The sequence below is a fragment of the Bufo bufo genome, chromosome 1, assembly GCF_905171765.1.
Source record: "Bufo bufo chromosome 1, aBufBuf1.1, whole genome shotgun sequence".
NCBI lineage: Eukaryota > Metazoa > Chordata > Amphibia > Anura > Bufonidae > Bufo > Bufo bufo.
In genome coordinates, this window is record NC_053389.1 from 54,209,264 (window position 1) to 54,235,302 (window position 26,039).

At 44.6% G+C, this 26,039-nt stretch overlaps 1 protein-coding gene across 6 annotated transcripts in view; it reads right to left on the minus strand.

The window, feature by feature from the left end:
* Positions 1 to 8,638: 8,638 nt before the first annotated feature.
* U2AF2 (U2 small nuclear RNA auxiliary factor 2) overlaps positions 8,639 to 26,039 on the minus strand; it is a 54,567-nt gene continuing 37,166 nt past the window's right edge. For 4 of the 6 annotated variants that reach the window (XM_040424132.1, XM_040424110.1, XM_040424124.1 and 1 more), the window contains 4 exons: positions 18,502 to 18,624; positions 14,271 to 14,357; positions 11,277 to 11,525; positions 8,639 to 9,175 (listed from right to left, as the gene is read on the minus strand). In XM_040424132.1, the coding sequence (XP_040280066.1) occupies positions 9,041 to 9,175; positions 11,277 to 11,525; positions 14,271 to 14,357; positions 18,502 to 18,624 (594 nt within the window). In that variant the 3' untranslated portion in view covers positions 8,639 to 9,040. The remainder of the gene's footprint in view (positions 9,176 to 11,276; positions 11,526 to 14,270; positions 14,358 to 18,501; positions 18,625 to 26,039) is intronic. The other 2 variants (XM_040424118.1, XM_040424139.1) reach the window with 1 other exon arrangement.

Below are 26,039 nucleotides of genomic sequence, written 5' to 3' on the forward strand. Positions count from 1 at the left end.
CTTCACTGCCCTAGACCACCATGAACTTTACCATTGATTAAAAACTGATGGTAAAAAATGTTGCTTTGTTATTTATTAAACATAAATCTAAACAACGCAAAACGCATTGGATTTTTGATACTCCTAGTGTGGCAGGCGCAGCACTATGAAGTGCCTTTTGTGCTGTGGCATTAAAAAAAAATTGGTATCTCTGACTTTTAGTCTAACTAGACTGTCTATTACTCTGTAATTCCTCTAGCGCCGTTCTATGGAAACAGTAGGTTTAAAGAGCACACCAAATGCTTCAAATAACTTCTTTATTAACTTCAACTTTTCTTCATATATAACACTGCCGCCTCCGCAGCAGATAGTCCATGTACAAAACACGTGTTGAAAAGATATCACAAAATGGCGGTATGCATAAGATGGTGGTTCAACTGTTTAATCTTGTCATTCAACATAAAATGGTGGATATATTTCTCTCTTTAGTATCTGTACTGTCACTTTAAGTTATTTAAACACTTTATTTAAACACTTTTAGTACGCAGTTAGCAGTGACTATTTGCAGATTGGTTGAGTATGATCTGGTATGGTTGTATGCAATTTGTATGGTTGAAATTAGTGAAACTGTAAGTAAACACATATATATCTAGTTCAGTATACAGTTCTAAACACAATACTAACAATATGAACATTATATAACTGTTTTAAATACCTATATTGGCCTCTTGTTCCCATAAAACTCAGCTCTCAGTGGAGTGAATGTCTCTTCAGCTCCTGTCTCTGGTGAATAATGATTCTAGCATCAAGAGCTGGGGGAATTCCCAGACAGGCTGTGTGAGAAGCTGGCTGTGATTGGTCTAGACTTCTGCCCAGCAACAACAGATTAACACTATACTTTCTGTTGTTTCTGCTGTGTCACTGAGCTTACCTTTCATTACAAAATGAATCTTAAAGGCATATTATCTTTTTCTGCTTCTGTGAACACAAAATATATAAGTTATATGACATCCAAAACATGATGTCACAGTAAATAACTCTGCTTTTGTCTTTAACACATAAACATAGGAACTGTATTAAGGTTATTAGCAGGTTTACCTGTATACACATACAAGCTATACTAGCAACCTAGGACAGGTCCTAGCTGGCCAGCTACACCTAGGCACCCGTAACTCACTATGTGACGTCACCTAATGCTCCATGTGAGTGCGAGTATTGAGTATATGAACAGAGCTGAGCCACAGGCTGAGGCACGCTCCATACAACAACCAAACACAAAAACCTATTATACTCTGAACACAAGTACCGGCATCTAGGAGAGGACAGACACGTGAACCGGAGTCACAGCTAAGTATAGCAAGGTAATTGGAGACCTTTGGTTTCACGGGCATCTTTGTAGAAACGGTACACTAGTAGGGGTAGCTAGTAGTGACGTGCGGAACCCGATATACAGACTTGGATATATTTATTAATGATGTTAAATAGAAACATAACAATAGAAACAAATCTTAGTAGAATTTAACAAAAAAAGGTGGGAATTGACTGTGCCGTTGTGGAGATTAAAAGGAAAATTCAATTACCAGTAAGAGTAATTTTCATCTTTCCCCCACAATAGCACCACAATGGAGGAATAACAGAGAATCAAATTGGGGAAGAGAGGGGGGACCACTGAAGACAAAACTTTACTACATCTAATTTATAGTGTTTGAAGGGCTTACCAGGTGGCAGCTGGGCAAATTTCGCCCAAAATCAAAAGATGTTATTGCAAGTAAAAAGGCCATCTTAAAGGGGAGCAACTTAATGGAAATTGTATCAATTGGCTCAAACGGCTCCTGACATAGGGCAGAAAAGACCGTATTAAGATCCCAGGGGGGAGAAAGAGGATACGGGAGGCTGCAGACAAGAACCTTTTAATCCATGGATGCTAAGCCAGCGTGGTGTCCAAAAAATAACTCAGGGCAGCAACCTGAACTTTGAGAGTCGAGGCTTTAAGTTTTCTCTCAAGATCAGATTGTAAGAATTCTAGAACCTTTGGTACGTCCGGAACCTTTAACAGGTCAGAACTGCCTCCCATGAAATCAGAAAAAATACTCCATACTTTAAATTATTTCTTTGAAGAAACTAGTTTCTTGCCTTTCAATAGAGTGGAAACTAACTTGTCTGATAAACCTCTTCTAGACCAGACCATATAGATGAAGAATCTCTGGACTGGGATGAAAGAGTGGATGAAGCTATAGATGAAGAATCTCTGGACTGGGATGAAAGAGTGGCCCCTGATGGAGAATATCTTCCCTCGCTGGAAGGGACCAAGAACCAGGATCTATTTGGCCATTTTGGAACTATCATAAATACTGATGCCCCCTCCTCCTCTATTTTCCTTAACACTCTGGGAATGAAACAAAAAGTTGGGAAAGCCCAATATCCCAACTCCTGACTCCAGTCCTGAGTTAATCCATCTACTGCTAGTGGATTGTCCAAACGATTGAGGGAGAATAATCTCTCCACCTTTCTGTTGGCCCTGGATGCAAATAGATCTATCGTGGGAAGACCATACCTCTGGACTATCTGCCTGAAGATCTCCTCGTTCAGACACCACTCTACCTGTTTGAGAGAAGTGCGGCTCAGGAAATCTGCAATTGTGTAGTCCTTCCCTTTCAAGTGTACTGCACATAGAAAAAGCCCCTTTCTTTCTGCTTTACTAAAAATCTCTTGGGAAAGATGTAAGAGACGAGATGCTGGTGCCCCCCATGCGATTTATATAGGCTACTGTCGTTGAATTGTCTGAATCGAAAACTATTTCCCTGTTCATCAACTTTGAAACCGCTATCTCTAGAGAAATTTTTATTGCTTCAACTCATTGAAATTGGAGGAGGCTTTCCTCGAGGCTCGATCCCACCTACCCTACCAGAACCTGTTCTGGGAATGAGCTCCCCAACCACAGGAACTGGCATCTGTGGTGATTACCAACTGATCCTGAAAGGACCATGGAACCCCTGCAGACAGATTCATCGGTATCATCCACCATAAAAGGGAAAGTCTGGCCTTTGAAGAAATGTGGAATTCCCTGTCTAGAGAAAGGGGGGAGCCAACCCAGGACCTCAGAATGTCTGCCTGCAGATCCCTGGAATGAATTTGAGCATAAGCTACTGCTGGAATAGTGGAAGTCATCAGACCCAATACCGCCATAGCCTCTCTGAAAGAACACAGGTAGGAGAGAAACATTAAATGAGTCTGCTGTATAATCAAATCCCTTTTCTTTATGGGAAGAAAATTTTTTTGCTGACGGGAATCCAATTGAATTCCAAAAAATACACATATCTGAGAGATTTATTTTCCAACCAATCTTTTAAAGTGCAAAGCAAAGGAAATTTATGTCCTCTAAAAACCCCTCCCTCGACTGAAAAATTAACAAAAAATCGTCTAACTAGGGTACCATAGTGACTCCTTTTAGTCTTACAAAGGCCTTTTTACAACGTCTATGGATAGCTTTGTTTGGATATAAAAGTCTGGTGGCCAAGAAAGGAATTCTATCCGATAACCTTCTCTTATCACCTCTAGAATCCATCTGTTTTGGGTAATAGACATCCAGGCTGGAAGAAACTGATATAACCTTCCTCCCACCTGACTTCTGGTGTCATTGCAGCTTGTCTTTAGACTTATTTTCCTGGGGTTTGAACAAGAAAGCGCTAGATTTTTAGGGAACCTTTTTTTCATCACTCTGCCTGTCCATGAGTTTGATTATAGTCTTAGGTTGTGCTGATTATTTCACAATGTTGCATTAACTGATACTGCTATATAGTAGTGAGAGAGTTGCAGCCGATCAGATCAATACTCCAGAAAGAACACGCTACTTGCCTGTGTTGCTGCAAGCGCTGTCATCACTAAACAGGAGCGGTGGCGTTGTTCTATCATTCAGCTGTAGGTTTAGGAATCTTCAGCCTCCACTGCCCTGGGCGGTGACTCGTGCGCGCGAGGGTACGCACCAGGTACGGATGCCTCCTTGGACCAAAATTCCTACGAAGCGTTTCGGAAATTTTCTGCAGGACTACTTTCTGTGGGCAGCAGAAACTTCTCACATGAGACAATCAAGCACCTAGGTCTCCCAGGATGCAGTGCAAGCAGCTTGCACATTTGAGAAAGCAGACCGTGGTCATGTTGTCCGATAGTATCTTGAGGTGTTGGTCCTGAAATAAATGCCCTGCTGCCTTCAAGGTTTCCAGAACTGCTTTCAGTTCTCTGAAATTTGACGATCTATGACTGTCCTGGATGGACCACTTTCCCTAAAATGCAGTCTTTCCAACAGGCGCCCTAACCTTTCTGACTTGCGTTCATGGCGATTACTGCCGCTGGAGACATATTCCAGGGAACAGCCCTTCTGTAGGGTTTTCAGATCCAACCACCAGGATAGGGAGCTTCTTACTTTCTCTGGAAGGATCATTTTGGAATTGAGGGAGCGGCCGTCTCTGTCCCATCTTGATAGCACTGTCTCCTGCAAAGTCCTTGAATGGAATTGTGCCCAAGGGACCATTGGGATGCAAGATGTCATTAGCTCCTGTATTTGCATGTATTCCGATACGGAGCGGCACCCAGGAATAATAGTAAGTGCTGGGACATCTCTGGGCGCCGCTCTGTGTAGCCTAATACTTAACTAAGTCTGGACCCATATAAAGTTGTCTTTAACACATAATACAAAAGGCGGGTGCCGGCAGCAGAATCACATAGCTGGCACCCTGCCTCTGACAGGGAGCTGCGATCAGCGGCAGTTAACCCCTCAGGTGCAGCACGAGGGGTTAACTGCCGCTGAGCTGTTGCCAGTACCCGCCTCCTGTATTAAGGGTTATATATCATTGGTGGCGCAGTGCACCCCCCCCCCCCCCCAGTATTAAAATCATTGGTGGCAGTGGCCATAGGGCCCCCTCTTCATTGGTGGCAGTTTCTGATCGGAGCCCCAGCAGTGTAATCCTGGGGCTAAGATCCGTTACCATGGCAGCCAGGACTCTACTAAAGCCCTGGCTGCCATAGTCAGCTGCCTGCTGCTGTGTGTACTATGCACAGGGCAGCAGGGACAGTATAAGCTCCAATCCACCCTGATAGAGATCTATTAGGGTGAATAGGACAAGGGATTAAAAGATCCCAGGTTCTGGCCCCTAAGGGGGGAAATAGTTATTAAATAAAAAGTGTAAAAAATAAATATAGTTAGTTAAAAAAAACACCAAATTATTAAGTATAAATCACCCCCTTTCCCAATTTCACATATAAAATATATAAATAAACATATCGCCACGTCAAAAAAGTCCAAACTGTTAAAAGAGAGAAAAAATAAATGCGCGATTCGACATTTTTTTTAAATGTGGAGTGCATGTGGCTTTTTTTGTTTATTTTTTCGCGCGGTATCGAATATCGCAATTCTTTTTTATGGTATCGAAATTGAATCAAAAATTTGGAGTCCAGGGCGCATCAGGCTGAGCCTAGTGCGCAGATGCGGGATCTGGCAGAGGGACGGGTAGGATTGCAGAGGCGGCGCTGAGCTGTAGAACAGGGCTGGCCAACCTGAGGCTCTCCAGCTGTTGCAAAACTACAACTCCCAGCATGCCTAGACTGATTACAGCTATCAGCCTACAGCAGGGCATGGTGGGAAATGTAGTTTTACAACAGCTGGAGAGCCACAGGTTGGCCAGCCCTGCTGTAGAAGGCAGCACAAAAGACAGGGAAGGCAGCACTGGGCACCAAGGGGTGCAGCCGGGCACCCTGTATTAAAGGACCTCCCCTTGGGCACCTTAAGTGAGTAATTGACAGGTTTAAAAGTTTTTTGGTCAAAAAGAGCCACAGTGAAGTTTAATAAAGCCAGCTTAGGATTCTTCTTATTACTCCGGACATGAGCATATGTTTAGGTTATAGGGGTAAAATCTCATGACAGAATCCCTTTAAAGTCTCCTAAATGCATAGTAGCTTTGACTGCCTTGTTCAGTATCTTCTGATGGCAATAGGGCCCTCCCTGCCGTGTCCTCTTTCAGAAAAAGATAATTCATTGAATATATTCTGGCTGGAAACTTCATAAACTTTCCCGTCAGATTTCAGAATCTGTATCTTTACTGTAACTGACCCTTTCTGGTGACAGAGACCAATTCCACTTCAGAGATTTAAGTGAGGATCTGACTTCAGATCTCACCAAATCATTAATATTCTTGGATAAAGACCGATTGAACACCAATTTATCCACACACCCCTGACAGAGGCATAGGGTAAAGAAGCAGGTAAAGGTACCCCGCACCCACTACATTCTTTACGCTTAGTCTTGCTAGAAGCACTCTTAGGTGTTTTGGCTACCTAAAACAACCCAGAGTAATTAGGTTGGATCTGACCATATGCAGCTGTATACTTCCCCCGATCCTCAGGACTAGTACTCGGCTTGAAGATTCCAAGTGGTCGGTGTGTACAGAACCTCCCAGTTCCAACATGGTTTCAGACACCGGGTATAGCACAGCACTGTGTGCACCAGATGAGAGCTGGCTGCCTCCTCCTGCTGCCACTTATAATGCACCTTGGCCTCCTTTATCACATGGCCCACTCTTAATCCAGAGCGACAGAGGGCTATGCTTCCTGCAGCATCACAGGAAGGGACATCAGAAGACAGGAAGGGACATCAGAAGACAGGAAGCTGCATATTGCAGCCTGTCCCCACGCACATGCTCAGTAAGTGCAACTGCCCCAGCGGCCATCTTTGAGAAGGGAGCCCTGCTTCAACACTGCCACAGCAGCCCCAAGAGGCAGGAGAAAAGGCAGACTTAGACAGCCACTACCAAAGGAGACCAACCCCACCTGGGATAGGTTCCTTCAGTTAGTAGACCCAGACCATCCCCAGCTCCAGGGTGTGAACCCAAGGCTAGGAGCAAGAGCGCCCTAGGTACATCCTATCCAGAGGACAGGAAACCCAAACTGGAGGTGTGGTGGGGGTGTGAACCTTTTTATTTCATCAGATTTCCTGTCCTGGATGGGAGGTCCTAGTCGCATGGGTGCTGTCATTCTTCCGGAAAACGGCAGGTCGCTCCAGCAGTGTTCTTACTGAACTCTGCATTCACGCGCTCCTTCCTAATAAAAGCCACTTCCTGGACCGGTGTGCAGTCAGGTGCAGCATGACAGCTCACACCACTTTATGATGTCATCACAGAACGCCGCTTTGACGCACTCCTAGAGCGTTCCCTGGCCCCGCAAAGCTCATACGAAGAGGAGCATCACTCCATGTTCCACAGGAAAAACCTAAAGACCCTAAGCTTGTGCCACATGCTGATCCACATTCTGCCTTCTAAGGGACAGGAAACCAACGGGAGAAGGCTTTTATGTGCTGATCTCAGTTGTTTCCTGCACCTTATCTTTTATTGACGAAATATCCTAAGAATAGGCCATCAGTATGAAAATTCTGGAGACTCCATTTAATAAAGTTGTCCTTGTTGCCCTAACATATATGCACCTTCAAAAAGTATTGCTCAGCTGTTGTTAAAGGGGTTGTCCGGGTTCACAGCTGAACCCAGACAAATGAATGGAGCATTTCATGGTCCCCCCCCTTGCACTGCATTCCACCTAGCCGTGATCCTGGTGATGTCATGGGTGGTCTATAGCGCTGCCCTAGCCCGTTTTACAGGCCAGCATAACCATGAAAAGCCTTGTACGTTATAGGAGGGCAAGGGGGCGCAAGAAATGCTCCACTCACTTATGCTGAATGAGTGAAGAATGGGTTATGTCCGTGTACCAGAAGGTAAAGAGCACCACGATCAACCCATTAAACCAGGGATACTGCCTGGTATGGTTGATCATGGCGATTAAAATTAGCCCAGTATTGTTGCATACGGATGTTTCTTTGCAGCGTAATTACGTTTAGGTTATGTAAATGAGGTGATCAGAGCACTGAGGGTCAGGCCCAGTCTCCATCCTCTTCACCCCCACATGGCCTGATTAACAGGGACTGGCAACCTCACTATTTAAATGTCTGGCCCTGAAACCTTAGGCTTTTAACTAGCGAGACTTCACTGGCACGGGTTACTCTCAGAAGGCTTTACCCCCAAAGATCTTAGAGCAGGGAAAGCCTCCCGAGAGCAAGACCGCAAATGCCGATGACGTCAGTCCCCTCCCAGAGGGGAATATGCATGGCTTTGCTAAACTAGAATCGAAACCAAGAGTCTTCTCTTCCTGAAGGAAAGCGATGTCGCTGGCACTTATGCAGTGCAGATCCAAGTGGGGAGAGCCTCCTGAGATCCACTGTACATGTGCCAATGGAGTCTTGCTGATGCAAGCATGAGATTTTAGGGCCAGGCATCCGAACAGTGTAATTTATATAGATTCTAGCTAATTAGGCCTCCTTAAATCACAGTAACATTGCAGGTTCCCCATGACTTTCTCTTGTGTGTCAAGCGCACTCAGTTTGTAGTAATTGTCAGCAAGATACTTACAGGTTTCTAGACATGGTCTTCCTTCTAAAGCCATGCAGTAGTCAATATTTAACACCATTTACAGACAGCAACTAGTCCAAAAGGGTAAAAATCACAAATGTGTGTGTTTTTAATCAGTGTGCATTCAATTTTGTATTAAGTACTCCATAAAACTAGTAGAACAGATCACACTACCCCCCCAAAAGACACACCATACATAATAAAAAGAATAAAAGTAAAATACAACAAAATGTTTTAATTTGCCGTTGTAAATAAGAAAACTGCCACAAACAAACAAAAAAAAAAAATCATAAAAAAAAAATCTGGATAAGACAATTACTACAGTTTAACCATCAACATTTCTCATGGTCCAACAGTTCAAGAAAAGGCGACTTCCAGGGATTATTTTTGCATTAACTATGGGACTGGACAAGTACATGTCAATGTGTTTTTAAAGAGGAAAGGTCACAGAGGCCTGAGCAGGAAAATAAAGAGTAGAGCATGGGAGGGAAAAAAAATAAAAAAATTTAATCAGAAACAGTGTCCTGGAAAAACATGAATAGAGATACAAAGTCGTCCTGAGTTTTCTTTGAAACCTCAAGATTTTGTTTTTCTCTGTGTCTTCTACGCTGCTACCTCTACCAGAAATCACGACGATGGTAACCATCCGGATCGCAGTACTTTGTCACAACCACCCTGTTAGCAAATTTCCGGCCTGTGAGTCCTTGCATGGCTTTCTGACAGTCAAACACTGATGTGAATTCAACAAAAATCTGGAAAGGAAAGAGTAGCATTAATGGTAAATGCCTCTGAACAGTGCTCATTGTTACATCCAAAGTCATGTGCCAAATCTCAATTTTCTCTTCACATTGGTTCACCTAGACACACCGCTTCATATCCCATAGATCCATTGGGCAACAGTTTACAGGGGTTGTCCCATTAAGACAACATATCCCCTGATGGGCAAGGGTCTAACCACTGCACTAACTGCCGATCATGAGAACTGGGGCCGTCTGAATGCATGTGGCTGCCGAAGTACAGGCGCTCGGCCATCTCCGGCAGTGCCATACATGGGTATCTGCCCCTTCATGCAAAAGGGGAGCAGGGCCGCTGTTCTCTGACTGGCCCCAAGCAGTCAGACCCATGCTGATCAGACACTTATTCTCTCCCCCCGCACCCATCCTGTGGGCAGGGGATAAGGGACAACCTCTTTAAAGACGGCTGCCATTTACTATGTTTCACTGCTGAGCTACATTTACACATCCTAGGCAGAACTTGTTCATTTCCAGAAAATATGATCCCACAAAATATCACATGCGTTGCGGAATAGGTGCGGTTTTTCCGCTCACATTGTGGAGGAGAACGCCATTACAGGCAGCGATCTGCTCAGCAACATGGGGAGAAATGATCGCTATGCCATCGCTCGTCCCCATGCTCTACAGTGGGTTTTCAGGTGGCAGATTGTAATTCGACCACACGATCTACTGGAATAACCGCTGTGTGGTACAGTACCAGCAAAGTGTAGGAGATTACAAAAATCTCATGTGCACCTCGCGCTTTTTTTTTTCTGTGCAGAAATGGACATGCATTGCAGATTTCCAAATTTGCATGTCAATTACGTTTGCGGTTTAAGATGTGGATTTCACCCTTTTCCAATAAAAGATGCAAAACCGCATTCAGACATTGAGGATTTTGGGTGCGGATATGCTGCAGATCTTATGTGCACTAAGCCGCACTATAGTGCAGCTGGCCTTAAAGCGGTTACCTGGGAACAAAAATGAAAAATCGGCCTAAACACATGAAACCCCTTTATTCTTGCCCACGTCATCTTGGTTGCAAAAAGAAGCATTTTCCCTTACTTTAAAAGCCACTTAAAAACTACACCAACATCCGTCTCTCCTGGGTGTTCCGACTTCTCGTGCCCACCCCTCGCTATGGCAACATTTTTCTTGCAGAAAACCTACAGCATTTTATAGTAGCAGCGGATATCATCCGCGTGTAAAACACTGCGGAAACTGACTGCAGTGTACATTAATTCATACTGTGGATCTCTGTGGCAGATGTCACCCAGTGAAATCCCTTAGGAAGCCAACTAGGCTTGAGCGAATCGACCTTAAGATCAACGATCCGAAGTAGATCCGCTCAAAAACTGTTTTTAATGCCGTTTCCGTACAGCATTTGTTTTGGGTGTTTTTTGCGGTTTTATTTTTTGCAAGTTATTTCGAAAATGCAACTGCAACTTATGAAGCACATGTGCAACACCAGGAATGCTAGAGGCTTTGGTTGTGCTGCCTGTAAAGAGGATGCGAATGGTTTCAATGGGCTTTACCTGTGCAAGCTGTGGGGCCGAAAACTAAAAATCACAAAAACCAAAGCATATTGCAGTAGTACACAAATTGGGGAAATTTATAATGAGGTAGTATTTGAAGTCCGTTTTATATCAGTCTGCATTGAAGCTGATAAACCTGTTGTGAAAGTAATTAAAATACAAAAAACTGCACACTTTGCACAAGTTGCTGAGGAGAACACTGCCATTACATGCAGCAATCTGCTCAGAAACATGGGGAGAAGTGATCGCTTTGCCATAGTTCGTCCCCATGTGGTTTGCCAGCGGCAGATTGTAATTGGACAGCACGATCTGCTGCTGGCAAATCTGATCTCTCAGCATGCTGAAAGATCTGGATTGCCCAATGAATGAGCTTTGCTTATTCATAGAGCAATCGGCGGCAGTATTACACTGCCAGATGATCGCTAGTTAGCGATCGGGCAGAAAATCTGCCTAATACACCCTTTAAGCCCCATTTTGATATGAAGTGAAAGAAGGCAATATGAATATAAGGTAAGCATTATAAGAGCAAACAATATGACACATACCTTCCCACATCCTGGCACCTCAACACCATCCACTGGCCGCGGTATTTCAATAGATTTGACAATGCCGTACTTGCTGCACTCATCTCTCACATCTTCCACAATCTCCTCATATTCATCATCGTCCAATAATTCTTCTGGCAAAACCATGTTCATGAGACAGAGTACTTCTGTTGGATGACCACCCATCTGCACCTGAGAACTCATGAGCCCCGGAACTTGCAGTGTTACTGGAGTCTGATTTATTGTGCTCTGAAAGAAAAACAAAGTGTCATTTAACTCTTCCAGCTTTATTTAACCCCTCCGATACTACAGGACGTACATGTACTTTACTGGCGGGACGTGACATGTATGCCAAAGATCTCGCAGGAGTCTGGCTTTGATGGAAAGATCCATTACCTCAGCTCCACACCGTATAACCCCGCAATAGGCATTTCTATAATAGGACTGGCCACGTGTGTTCCGCAAAAAGCAGATCTGCAATTCGCGTACTGCAAAACACATAAGGCTACTTTCACATTAGCATTTTTTGCGGATCAGTCTTGGATCTGCAAAAACGCTTCCGTTACAATAATACGGCCGCATGCATCCGTCATGAACGGATCCGGTTGTATTATGTCTTCTATAGCCATGACGGATCAGTCTTGAACACCATTGAAAGTCAATGGGGGACGGATCCGTTTTCTATTGTGTCAGAGAAAACGGATCTGTCCCCATTGACTTACATTGTGTCAGGATAGATCCCGTCTTGCGCCGCACCACATCGGACATTAAAACGCTGCTTGCAGCGATGGGGACGCCACCAAAAGGAATGCATTTTGGTGCACTCAGTTTAGTTTTGTCCCCATTTATTAAGCGTTTTCTTCTGCTATTGAGATCCTATGCTCTCAATAGCGCTAGAGTGAAAGTAGCCTAAGGCTGTCTGAATGGGCCCTTACACTAATTCTCTACAGGCTACCTAATCATCTCAGTTAGGCCATACATTAAGTACGCCTAGATGGACAGGCAGCGCTCTATCATAAAGAAATATAACAGTACATTTAAAAAAAATATATATAATAATGTTTTTAATGCATGTGAATTGGCTGCAATACCAGAGCTGCTACACAAGCCACACGGCTTGGTCAGCTGTGAAGAGGCCACAGCGCTCACTGGAGCATGGCTGCCTCTGATTAATAGTGGCAGATTTTTATTTTAGTTTTTGACTTCTGATGAAATGTCCTAAATCTTTTTCCACAAAATGGACAATAGGAAGATTTTTTGTTGCAGAACGGACATACTACAGATGCAGACAGCACGCGGTGTTGCGTCTGCACCTTTTGTGGGCCAGTTGAATTGGGTCAGCATCTAAACAAGACTGAAAACATGGTCATGGGCTCGAGGCCTTATATACAGACCAGTCCGACATCTAGAGAAGCTTTTACTGTAAATACCAGGATCAAAGCTCTTGCAGTGTTCAGTGTTTTTTTTAAGCACTCTAGGGAAGGTAGGTCATTGTCCAGTCCATTTGTAATTAACCGGTAAATCGATTGCAGTTCATCGAAATGGACTAAATATAAAAGTTTTTTCCCAAGACTTTAGAACTGATGACCTAACCCCGCAGATCAGCTGGTTTGAGAAGGCAGCGTTGCTCCCGTCAATGCCACAGCCTTCACTCAGATCTCCAAGCGCAGCGCCTCACATTGTATAGTGGTTGTGCTTGGTATTGCGCTCGGACCCTTTCACTTCAATCGGTCTGAGCTGCGCCTAGGCCATGTGACCGATGAACAGGTTATCTACTGCAAACGTTGGTGCCTTCTTAAACAGCTGATCGGCAGCAGGCCCGGGTGGGACCAGAGGATGGGTCATAAGTTCTGAAGTCTCTTTAAAAGGCTATGTACACCTTTGGAGTACTTATTGCATTGTACTCCTTTAGAGCAACAAATCTTTAATTAGTCTTCATTAAAAACTTTGAGCCCTTTTGTCTGCACAGGGCCGAGTTTCTCCAGTTGCAGGCTTTTCTCTGCTCCATTGTTATTTTAGGATCCTACTACAGCCATTTCACATGAGCGAGTCCGTGGCGGGAATCATGCCCTGTATGTGATCCTCTGTTCTGGACGTGCAGAAGCACAGAATCATCACGATAACAGTGCGTGACCTTACTTCTACAGGATGATACTGACAGCTTTGTGTCACTATGATTGTAGGTCATGCAGCGGCACACTGCACCATACAATCATAATGATGCCGTGCTCTCCTGCAAGTCCAGAACGGAGGATCACGCTCACACACGGAGCACAATTTCCGCAATGGACTCACTCATGTGAAACAGCACTTACACCTACATATTCAGGAGAGAATCGCCCCTTCCCACATGACGCCATCTTCTTAGTATGACCACACGCGATCGCCAATGCCATCACTCGTCTCCATGCTGAATTGTTTGCCGGCAGCAGAGTTCCGATTACACGGCATGACCTGCGTCTGGCAAACGTGGATTTTTAAACTCGTTAAAAAGACTCCAATAGCCTGATTATCGAGCGCAGCACCTAATCCGGCCACTGGAAAATTCCGTGGCATACGATTGTGATGTGCTAGACATCCATGACAGACACTATACATACAGAACTTATATTTTTAGCGCATGTTGTGCATATAAAACACTGCTCAGACTTCTCTGCATACAAGGATTTTTATAAGTATTATGCTTTTAAGACCGCACAATGGCGTCAGTGAGTCCTGAGGACACATTGTGCCCGGTGTCGTCTCAAAACATGCAAGTATATGGATAGAATATACATTTCTATTTTATAATTGAGGACTCTGTAGATTTTAGAAAATGTGAACACTAACCAGAGCGTTTGGCAGGAATTTGATTAAAGGTTCTTCTGAACAGTCTCCTTTAAACCAATCCCCTCTCACACTGCATGTACAATCCTGATTTTGCTGCATAGTTAAAAAAAAAAAAAAAAAAAAACACTGGCAAAATTTACATCCAAAAATCCTTAAAGATCTTACCAGTGTTGCGTTCTTTGCACCGACACTCGCTCTTTGGACAAGGAGTTTCTTGTCTCCCAACTGCATTCCATTAAGCCCAGCAATGGCCTGCAAAACGTTAGAACGGGGGTTATAGAAAGGTTCTCATAACTAAGACATAAAACCCAAAAGCAGCGCATCCTGAAATGTGCTAGTTTTACGTAGGCAGAGCAGTCGTTCTGTAAAATAGTCAGTTTTCTAATCTAGTTTACTGTGCGTTCCCGTCTTGTAGGAATCCTGCGGAGACTAATATTTGTTCCCTGGTCATCATCCTGCATGGCAAACATTTGACCACATCTTTTACGGCTGCAAAAATGATCATTTGTCAGCAGTATTGCGGGACGTGCGGAAGCTGTTCATTCAGCAATTATCTGAGGTCCTTAACCCCTTGTTGGCGGTCGGGTATTTAAAAATGTAACAAATTCCCAGCGGACGCTCGTTCCATTCAAATCATATGCTTTTTATTCCAATGAGTATAATCAAAACATAGTAAACTAGTCTGCAGCCTTAAATCACAATTCCCCTCATGTGATGACATCAGACGCCCACACACGTGAGAGGGGAATTTATGTCTCTGCTCTTAACTCACGAGCAATGTGGGCGGCCGTATCAGTGACTGACCGCTATGACGATAGACTTATGCAGGATGGGGATGACCACACCGGCTACAGTATATAAAAAAAAATCCCTTCATCCTTCTTGCCTACATTATTTATTCTGAAATGCCATTAATTCCAGGGCTCCGAATATATAACAGGGTACATAAAACAAATATAATAAGGCCACCTGCACACGGGTGAACACAAGACCCACACGAATGTCCTTGCTTTTCTGCACCAAACCCAGAGTAAAATCTGCAATTTTTAACAGCGTTTTTGCCGCAGATATCGCCCTTCATTGGAAGGGTTTGGAATCTGCAGCTAAAACCAAACATAATTGACATGTTGCAGATTTTGAAATCCACACGGAAATAAGCGCTTGGCAGCTGAAGACATTTGTGCTGGTGCCATGTTCATATGTGCCCACATTGCTGAGAAAAAGGTTTCAATATATGCAAATAAGCCTCTAGGAGCAATGGGGGTGCGCCCTCTGCACTTTGAAAGGCCCAAGTATTACATTTCCACTGCCTGTTCCTGTTAAAGTGCAGAGGGAGCAGCAGCTGCAAAGAAAGCAGAGCCTCTAGGTGTAATGGCAACGCCCCTGTTGCACCTAGAGAGATTTGGATATAATAAAACCTTTTTCTCAGCGATGCGGGCACATATGAACATGGGACCAACACAGATGCCTTCAGCTGCCAAGCGCACATGTAACAGGTCAGCCAGTGTCATAAAGGGCATCTGTCAGCAGATTTGTTCCCAAGACAAAAGCTGGCCATACATATTAGACAGAAGTTGGTTGATAGTTGAACAATCTTTTCACAGACTCGGGCATACACATTCAATGAAACCAGGCAACAGATGAAAGCTCTTTCTGCGAACGTCTTTAAAGGGAACCGGTCAGAACAAAAAAAACTGTATTGTAATCTGTAGGCAGCATGTTATAGAGCAGGAGGAGCTGAGAGCTATAGTTTTGTGGGAAAAGTCAGTAAAACCAGTAAGATACATTTAAATTCCTGCACATTATGGGCTGTGAAGTCCAGGAGGCGGTCCCATCAGTGATTGACAGCCAAGACCATAATCTCTCCCCACAAAACTACAAATCAATCTACTCAGCAAATCCTGCCTGCAGCCTTTACACCGTATTTAACCAGACACGTTCCCTTTAAATAAAAGATTTTTCCCAACCATTGGACAAAAATAAAGGGTTTCTGTCACCAGAAATACCTAAATTAAACTGGCTGATTCTTCTGCCGGCCCTGAGTGCATGTTAAATCTCACGTGTTTCAGCACAGGCGCAGTAAGGCGTCATGCACACGATCGTGTGCGCCCCGCATAACGGATGTGGACCCATTCACTTGAATGGGTCCGCAATTCCGGAGATGCAGAATGGAGTCACAGAACGGAACACCGGAAGCACTACAGAGTGCTTACATGGCATTTCTTTCCATGGTTCAGCACCGCAAATAAATAGGACATGTCTTTTTTGCGGTTCGGACATACCACGGACCCATTCAAGTTGAATGGGTCCGGCCCGCTGCACGGAGGTTGCTCGTGCATTGGGGACCGCACGGAATGGCTGCACAACGGCAGTGTGCATGAGGCCTAAGGAAGTCAGCAGCTAGAGAGCATCCTTCCATTTCACTATGCCTGCGCCGAATACTGAACGGCACGGCGCGAGATTTAACACGTACTCAGGGCCAGCAGGAGGATGCGAACGCTGCCTGGCCCTGTCATTGAAGACTTGGAGAACGGAGCCTATAGGAGAAGGAGCAATTTTTGTACTTACAGTAAAACCAGTTTCTCGTTCAATGCATGGGGGGAGGAAGGGGGGGGGGACGGACGGGACAGTACCATGGGTATATGGCCAGCTACCACTAGGGGGCACTAGACATCAAAAAGGTTGGCTCTGCCCAGGTGGGCTATACCCTCTCCACAGCACTAGGTTATTCAGTTTGTACCCAAAGCAGTAGGAGAGAGAAACAAAAGCGAAGAACCAACATTTCCTATACCAGGAAATGAAGGGAACAGCAGCCCGGTGATAGGGAGAAAAGTAAAAAACAGAGGGTGGGGATCTGTGTCCCCCAATGCATCCTACGAGAAACAGATTTTATGGTAAGAAAAAAAAAAATCCAATTTTCTCGTTAATGGCATTGGGGGACACAGTACCATGGGACATCCCAAAGCAGTCCTCGAGGGTGGGATAGAAATCTCATGCAAAAAGAAGGTGCAGAAAAACCACGTGACCCAACAGGACCAGGAGAAACCCTAGCCAACTCCACCTAAGGTGGGGAAAAAAAAGTGCTAGAGGATAAGGAGCAGGGCTAGACGTCCGAGAACCAAGAGTGCACCAGAGAGCCCGAGGAAGGATCTAGAAGAACCAGGGCTCCCCCTGAGGAAACAGGAGAGAAGCACAGCAAGACCTGTGGAAAAAGCAGGTCATGTCTACCTCCTACAGACACTAGACTAAAACGGAATAACCTAGTGCTGTGGAGAGGGTATAGCCCACCTGGGCAGAGCCAATTTTTTTTTATGTCTAGTGCCTCCTAGTGGTAGCTGGGCATATACCCATGGTACTGTGCCCCCCAATGCCATTAACGAGAAAACTGAATTACTTGAATGATTCTCAGTCATTCTTATCACTCTTCTAGGGGTAGAATAGGAAATGATAGGGGAATTGATCCAAAGTCGATTAGAATACAACTTCGGTTCCAAGTATCCGTCTGGTGTGTCAACTGCTGTATATCAGGCTTCAATCACAGATGCAGCTTTGTAGAAGGAATACTTGAAACCGAACACAGAAGGATTATTAAAAAAACAAAAAAAAAAAAAACAACACAAGCGAGTTCAACGCAATAAACTCGCAGCGTGTCAGTGAGCGGTCCCGTTCCGACTTCGGCTCTGACAGGATTGCACCGAATTATACGGATTTATAATGCTGTGTGAGCCAGAGTGTCCTGAAATCTATTGTATTACACCGACAGCATTGTGTCAGTAATTCACTCGATTCCAGGACTCAAGAGTCTCACAACTTTATAAATCATCATAATGCTGTGTGATCCTGTCAAAGCAGGGGAGGCCAGAACGGGAACTCTCATGAACTCGCTCATGTTGCATGCATCAGGCCTTAAGGCTCATTTACACAGGCCGAGGGTAAGGGCAATGACCAGGGACAAACGTTTGTTCCGGATAATCACTGTGTAAAGGTGCCACTGATCACTTAAAGAACGAGCAAACACTTCCTGATTCCACTGTGCATCAGCCCGTGAAAAGGGACCCTGCAAAACTGCATGTCCGATTCCAGCCTAAAGCTTCATGCACAGGACCTTATTTTCCCATATGCGTGCTGTCTGCATCCACATGGCAGTTTCTCAAATTACAGAATGTCCTACTCTTGGCCGTTTTGCGGACAATAGCCAGTTCTAGTATAAGAACATATAAAAGCAGCAAACACAGCCGTTATCCGTATTTCACAGATTCATGGTTTGCAGACTGCAAAATGGATATGGTTGTGTGCATGAGGCCTAGGAAGGCATTGGAGTCAATCATGTGTCAACCTTTGAGACCTGTAAAGAGGGAAGCTTTATTCCTAAAGATGCACTTTATGCATTACATACCTGATCTGTGACATTGATATCCACATATTCACAAAAAGCATAGCCTTTAGAGAGGCCTGTAGCACTGTCTTTCACCAAATTAAAAGCTTTTAAAGGACCAAAAGAAGTAAGCAGCTCTTTAACCTGTTGAGAAATGGTCAAAACACGTTACGCCTAATGCTTGTCACAAGTAAAAAACCACATGAAATGCAGACAAAATGCAATCATAAGTAAGGTTTCATTAATTTCTCAGTTTGGAAATCCGGCAGGCTGTCCCGGCACAGGGCAGCCTGCCGGATCTCCTTTACCATCGGGTGCCCATGGACTGTAATGAGGTCTGGTGGTGATAAACCAATTTCCAGCATTTATCATTGCAGTCAATGGGGACCCGGAGGTTAAGTAGAGGATCCGTCAGGCTGCTCTGTGCCAGAACGGCCCGCCTGATTTCCAAACCAACAAAGCCTAAGTACAATAAAGACAGCTTAAGCCTGCAGTGTTTGGGGGGGAAAAAAATAAATAAAATTAAAATACCAGGAAATAGAAATACTGATTTAGGACAGCTTAAAGAGACAGCTTAAACCTTTCACCTGTATAAACTATGTTAACTGAGTATGCTGCCATGTAGAGCGGTGCCCGGGGATCTCACTGCACTTACTATTATCCCCAGGCGCCGCTCCGTTCTCCCGTTATAGGCTCCGGTACCTTTTGCTCCTTAAGTTATAGTAGGCGGGTCTTCCCTTGTCCTGTGGGCGTCTCCTTCTCCTAGGCTGCAGCGCTGGCCAATCGCAGCGCACAGCTCACAGCCTGGGAGGTTTTTTTCTCCCAGGCTGTGAGCTGTGCGCTGCGATTGGCCAGCGCTGCAGCCTAGGAGAAGGAGACGCCCACAGGACAAGGGAAGACCCGCCTACTATAACTTAAGGAGCAAAAGGTACCGGAGCCTATAACGGGAGAACGGAGCGGCGCCTGGGGATAATAGTAAGTGCAGTGAGATCCCCGGGCACCGCTCTATATGGCAGCAAACTCAGTTAACAGTTTATACAGGTGAAAGGTCCTCTTTAAAGTGCAGTTCTAATAAGACTACTTTTTTTGGCGTTTCTTTCCATAGGCTTCCCTATAGGACACTAGAAAAAAGGTCTGTACAAAATGTGTGCAGGGTAGAGTTGGGCGGTTTACCGGTATTCACGATATAGCACAGTATCAAGAAACGGTAATATGGCGATATTGCTTACTAAAATACCAAGGTATTTCAGTGACGTCATAGGGGCAGTCACTCGACTGCTTCTAAAACAGCAGTACGCCACGCACCTACGTGAGCCCTGTTCAGTGCCAGGGCGGCGGCAATCAGAGGCCGGGAAAAGCGATGGCAACTGCACAGTAGTCCAGGCGAGGCTGAGGCAGGGGCTGCTGGGAGTGAAATGTGGGGCAGGAGAAGGATGGAGCCTGGGAGCAGACAGTATACAGACCAGGTAGGCTGTGCTGTACAACATCTGTATACACTGACCCTGCACACATTGTGCTGTACCCCATATACCTGTGTACAGACCCTGCACTAGAGATGAGCGAACTTCTGTTTTAAGTTCGTCGTTTAAAGTTCGGCTTCCGGTTAGCGGAGGATCCCGATATGGATTCCGAATTCCGTTGTGGTCCGTGGTAGCGGAATCAATAATGGCCATTGATTCCGCTACCACGGACCACAACGGAATTCGGAATCCATATCGGGATCCTCCGCTAACCGGAAGCCGAACTTTAAACGCCGAACTTAAAACAGAAGTTCGCTCATCTCTACCCTGCACACATTGTGCTGTGTGTAAAATATATATAAAATTATATATCTATATATAACAGAAAAATGAACGCACTCCTATAGGTTATAAGAAAATCACTCCTTTAATCACTCGTGTGGTGCAACATTTCGGCTCAATGGTAAAGCTCTAGCATTGAGCCGAAATGTTGCACCACACGGGTGATTAAAGGAGTGATTTTCTTATAACCTATAGGAGTGCGTTCATTTTTCTGTATATCTATATATATCTATATCTCACGCCATATATACAGTGCTGTACCTCAATACATTGAACCTTTGCCCCGTAGACACATACCTGTATGCACTGACCCTGCACCCTATACATTGTGCTGTACACCATAAACCTGTATGCACTTTAGGGTTGTTTTGAAACCAAAATATTGATTCGGTTTCAATACCATAAAGTATTGCGATACTCAATACCAGGCGAAAAAAAATAAAACCAAAAAAAGGTGCGTGCATTCAGAATTTTATAGAACGTCCTGCCCATAATAGAACAGTTTGCACAGTTTTTTTTGTTACGGCGCTCAACACATAGGACTTTAAATATTTTAATAGTTTGGACTTTTCAGACATGGCGATGAGTAATATATTTATGGTTTATATATTTTCAATGTAAAATTGGGAAAGGGGGTGATTTATACTTTTTTTTTTTTAACTTTAATAACCATTTCCCCCCTTAGGGGCCAGAACCTGGGATCTTTTAATCCCTTCCCTAGTCACCCTAATAGATCTCTATTAGGGTGAATAGGACTTTACACTCTCCCTGCTGCCCTGTGTATAGTACACACATCAGCAGGGAGGTTACCGTGGCAGCCAGGGCTTCAGTAGCGTCATGGCTGCCATGGTAACCGATCGGAGCCCCAGGATAACACTGCTGGGGCTTCGATCAGAAGCTGCCACTGCCACCAATGAAGAGGAGGGGACCCTGTGGTCACTGCCACCAATGACTAATACTGAGGAGGGTTGAGGGAAGGGGGTGCACTGCGCCACCAATGATAATATAATTAACATTTTATACAGGAGCCGCTAATTGCAGCTCACCGCTAGCACCCGCGTCTGGGATTTGTATTAAAGAGGACCTTACATCTGGCAAAAAATTCTGAAGTATCAGGACATGTACAGCAGCACCCAGGGATCTCACTGCACTTATTATCCCTGGGCGCAGCACCGTTCTCCCGCTATGTCCTCCTGGGCGTCTCCTTCTCCCAGGCTGTAGCGCTGGCCAATCGCAGCGCAGAGCTCACAGCCTGGAAGAAAAAAAAACAAAAAACTCCCAGGCTGTGAGCTCTGCGATTGGCCAGCACTACGGAATTTTTTTGCCAGATGAAAGGTCCTCTAAACATTTACTTTCATTGGTGTTGCAGTGCGCCTGCCCCTCTCTCCTCATTGATGGCAGCAGCGGCACAGGGGGGGGGGGGGGGGAAGAGACCGCTTCCTTCTCCCCTGTGCTGCTGAGGAGAACACTGAGCGTGCTGAGAGCCACGCGCTCATTTTTCTCCGATACTAGACTGCGCAATAGCAAAGCCTAGTATTGAAAAAAGGCAAATCCTGGTATCGAGGTCAATACCAGGCAAAAGTATTGATTGGGTATTGAAAATTTGATACCCGAAACAACCCTAATGCACTGACCCTGTATACATTGTGCTGTACATACATGCCGCCGCTGCCAATGAGGAGAGACGGGAGGAGGGGCGGGCGCACTCTGCCACCAATGAAAGTTAACTTCCAATACAAATACAGGAGGCGGCAGAATCACATAGCCAATATGTGATTCTGCCGGCACCACCTCCTGTAATAAAGGTTAACCATCATTAGTGGCGCAGTGTGCCCCCCCAGTATTAAAATCATTGGTGGCGGTTTCTGATTGGAGCCCCAGCAGTGTAATCCTGGGGCTCCGGTTACCATGGCAGCCAGGACACTACTGAGGCCCTGGCTGATGCTATATGTACTATGCACAGGGCAGCAGGGAGAGTGTGAAGTCCTAGTCACCCTCAGAGATCTTTATTAGGGTGAATAGGACAAGGGATGAAAAGATCCCAGGTTCTGGCCCCTAAGGTGGGAAATGGTTAATAAACTGAAAAAATAAAATAAAAATTTAAATACATATTAAGTATAAATCACCCCCTTTCCCAATTTTACATATAAAATATATAAAAACAAACATCACATATTGCCACGTCCGAAAAGTCCAAACTATTAAAATTTTAAAAAAGTTTATGCGGTGAACGCCAGAACAGAAAAAACAAAAAACTGATCGATTTGGCTTTTTTTTGTCACCTTGTCCCCACCCCCAAAAAAATAAAAATAGGATCAGACTGTTTATGAACCGGACGTTACATAAAATGCACGCAGCTTTTTTGGGCGTTTTATATTTTTCGTGTGGTATCGAGTATCGCAATACTTTATGGTATCGAAACCGAATCAAAATTTTGGTATAGAAACAACCCTAAAAATACACACACTGATCCTGCACCCTGTATACATTGTGTGGTACCCAATATACCTGTATATAATGACTTTGCACCCTGTATACAGTGGTGCTGTAGATGCTGGTGAATGAAAGCCCTGTTCATCGTTCATTACATGGTGTGGGCCAGAAGGAGGCATTACTATAATGTATGGGGGCAACACAGACATACTGGACCAGCCCCAAACAGTATAATGTCTCCATGTAGACTTTAATAGAGAGCAAGCCTGGGCTGCCTGAGGACCAGACAAAACTGTGGAAGTGGACAGAGGCTGTCAAATTTTTTCCTTCTACATTGGGTATTTAAATTTCTTAATATAGTTATCATGGGACAGTGATTTCCATCAGTGATTGTGAGCCAAAACCCGCATTGGAGCCTCCACAGACATAAGGTATAAGGGAAAGATCTGCACCTGTTCTGCGTTTACAGCCACACCTGGTTTTGGCTCACAATCACGGATGGAAATCACTGACAAAACACTGACGTGTGAATGGGGCTTTAGGCACATGTCTAACCCTGAAAGCGTAGAATAGCCAGAGGGGTTTTCTTTGCGGCAGGGATGGGAGCCACAAAGCTGCAAACTAGGAAGCTCTAACAGTTTTCTCTTTACACCCCATTTTCAGGCCCTTAAGAATCTTTGTCCAGTCTCAGACAACCCCTTTAAAATACTGAAATTGATGGATCTCCATTTCCAGCACTTTACCAGGCTGCTGCTGAAGCCATACCAGGGCAGTGTTAGGCTACATGCACACGAACGTTGTTCGTTTCAGTGTCAGTTTAGTTTTTTTGCGGATAGGATGCGGACCCATTCATGTCAATGGGTCTGCAAAAAATGCAGACAGCACAACGTGTGCTGTCTGCATCAGTATGTCCGTTCCGTACCCCCACAAAAACAAAACATGTCCTATTCTTGTCCTTTTAGCCATTGTTATATACAAACTGAAAAGAATGGCGTGGTATTAAACAGGCAGGAGGTGCTCAAACCCACATGCAGTTGTGCATATATATAGGGGAGCAGATCCTGCACTTGTGGCCCGTTGCAAATGACGATCCCAGCAAAAATGCATACAGTGGAGGATGCCCACAGCGGACCACAAGTACCACAATAGACATCCTACACAAGATAGCAATTATGTGGATGTGATAATCAATATAACAAATATAATAGCAAAGACAGGTGCACTCTGCGGTCTTACTAAACCCTCAAACTGATTTTAAAATTGAGAGATTAGCCAACATTAGCCCGAGCTACTTGAGAAACCTTGGCGCGGTGCTCGGGCTCAGACATGTCCTCCACAGTAGGATATTTTGGCTAATCTCTCAATTTTAAAATCAGTATGAGGGTTTAGTAAGACCGCAGAGTGCACCTGTCTTTGCTATTTTTGTTATACCGTTTAGCCATTGTTACAATGGATCCGCCAAAAATAAAAATATGGCATCAGGTTTTTTTTGGGCAGGTCTGCAATTTCCGGACCACAAAACACATACGGTCGTGTGCATGTAGCCTTATCATGAGTCAAATTAGTCAAGTTAGTATGACAATATAACAATGATTAATACCCCTTGCAAAATACTAATAGGACACCAGCAATGATGGGCCTGTAAAATGTTAAAGCCCATCTGTCAGCAGATTTATACCTATGACACTGAGCTGTTACATGTGCGCTTGGCAGCTAAAAGGTATCTGTGTTGGTCCCATGTTCATAGGTTCCCGTATTGCGGAGAAAAAGGTTTTAAAATATACAAATAAGCCACTAGGAGCAACGAGGGCGTTACCATTACACCTAGAGGCTCTGCTCTCTCTGCACTTTGATAGACAGGGCCAGGCAGTGAAATCATCGGTCCTGTCAAAGTGCAGGTGACGCAGCACTTGCAGAGAGAGCAGAGTCTCTAGGTGTAATGGTAACACCTCTGTTGCTCTTAGTGGCTCATTTGCATATAATAACTTTTTTCTCAGCAATGTCAGCACATATTGACATGGGTCCAGCACAGATGCCTTCAGCTGCCAAGCGCACATGTAACAGGTCAGCCATGGGTACAAATCTTCTGATAGATGCCCTTTAGGGTCCATTCAGACGTCCGCACTTTGGGTCCGGATCTGTTCCGCAATTCTGCAGAACAGGTGCAGACCCATTAATTTTCAATGGGGACAGAAAAGATGCAAACAGCACACAGTGTGCTGTTCGCATTTCCGGCCCACGGCTCTGCACAAAAAATAGAACATGTCCTATTCTTGTCCACAGCTGCGGACAATAGGCATTTCTATTGGGGTGCCGGCCTAGTGTTTTGCGGATCCGCAAAACACTGTGGACGTGTGAATGGACCCTTAGGCCCCTTTCACACGGGTGAGTTTTCCGCGCGGGTGCAATGCACGAGGTGAACGCATTATTGCACCTGCACCGAATCCAGACATTCACTTCAATGGGGCTGTGCAGATTGGGTGTTGATTTTCACGCATCACTTGTGCGTTGCTTGAAAAACGCAGCATGTTCTATATTCTGCGTTTTTCACGCAATGCATGCCACATAGAAATTAATGGGTCTGCTTGAAAATCGCATAGCATCCGCAAGCAAGTGCAGATGCGATTTTCACGCATGGTTGCTAGGAGATGGTTAGTAAATTGATAAAAGTCAATTAACTATTATTTTCCCTTATAACATGGTTATAAAGGAAAATGGCATTCTTAATACAGAGTGCTTACTAAAATGTCGCTTGAGGGGGTTAAAAAAATAAATAAAGATTAACTCATCTCATCCACTTGTTCGCGCAGCCAGCATTGTCTTCTTTCAGGACCTGCAAAAGGACCTTTGACGTAATCGCACTCATCAAGTGGTGAGCACGGTTATGTCAGCGCAGGTCCAGCTGAATGAAGATAGAAGGATCTTCTATCTTAATTCAGCAGGACCTGCGCTGACATAACCGTGCTCACCACGCGATGAGCGCGATTACGTCAAAGGTCCTTTTGCAAGTCCTGAAAGACAACGATGCCGGCTGCCCAAACAAGTGGATGAGATGAGTTAATCTTTATTTATTTTTAACCCCCTCAAGCGACATTTTAGTAAGCATTCTGTATTAAGAATGCCATTTTCCTTTATAATCATGTGATAAGGGAAAATAATAAAAACTACAGAACACCTAACCCAAACTTCAGTGAAGAAGTCCAGGTTCGGGTACCACATTGTTTTTTTTATCACGCGCATGCAAGATGCATTGCACACGCGCTATAAAAACTGAACGCAATCAAAACTGACTGAAATTGCGTGCCTACTCGCGCGGGTTTCCCG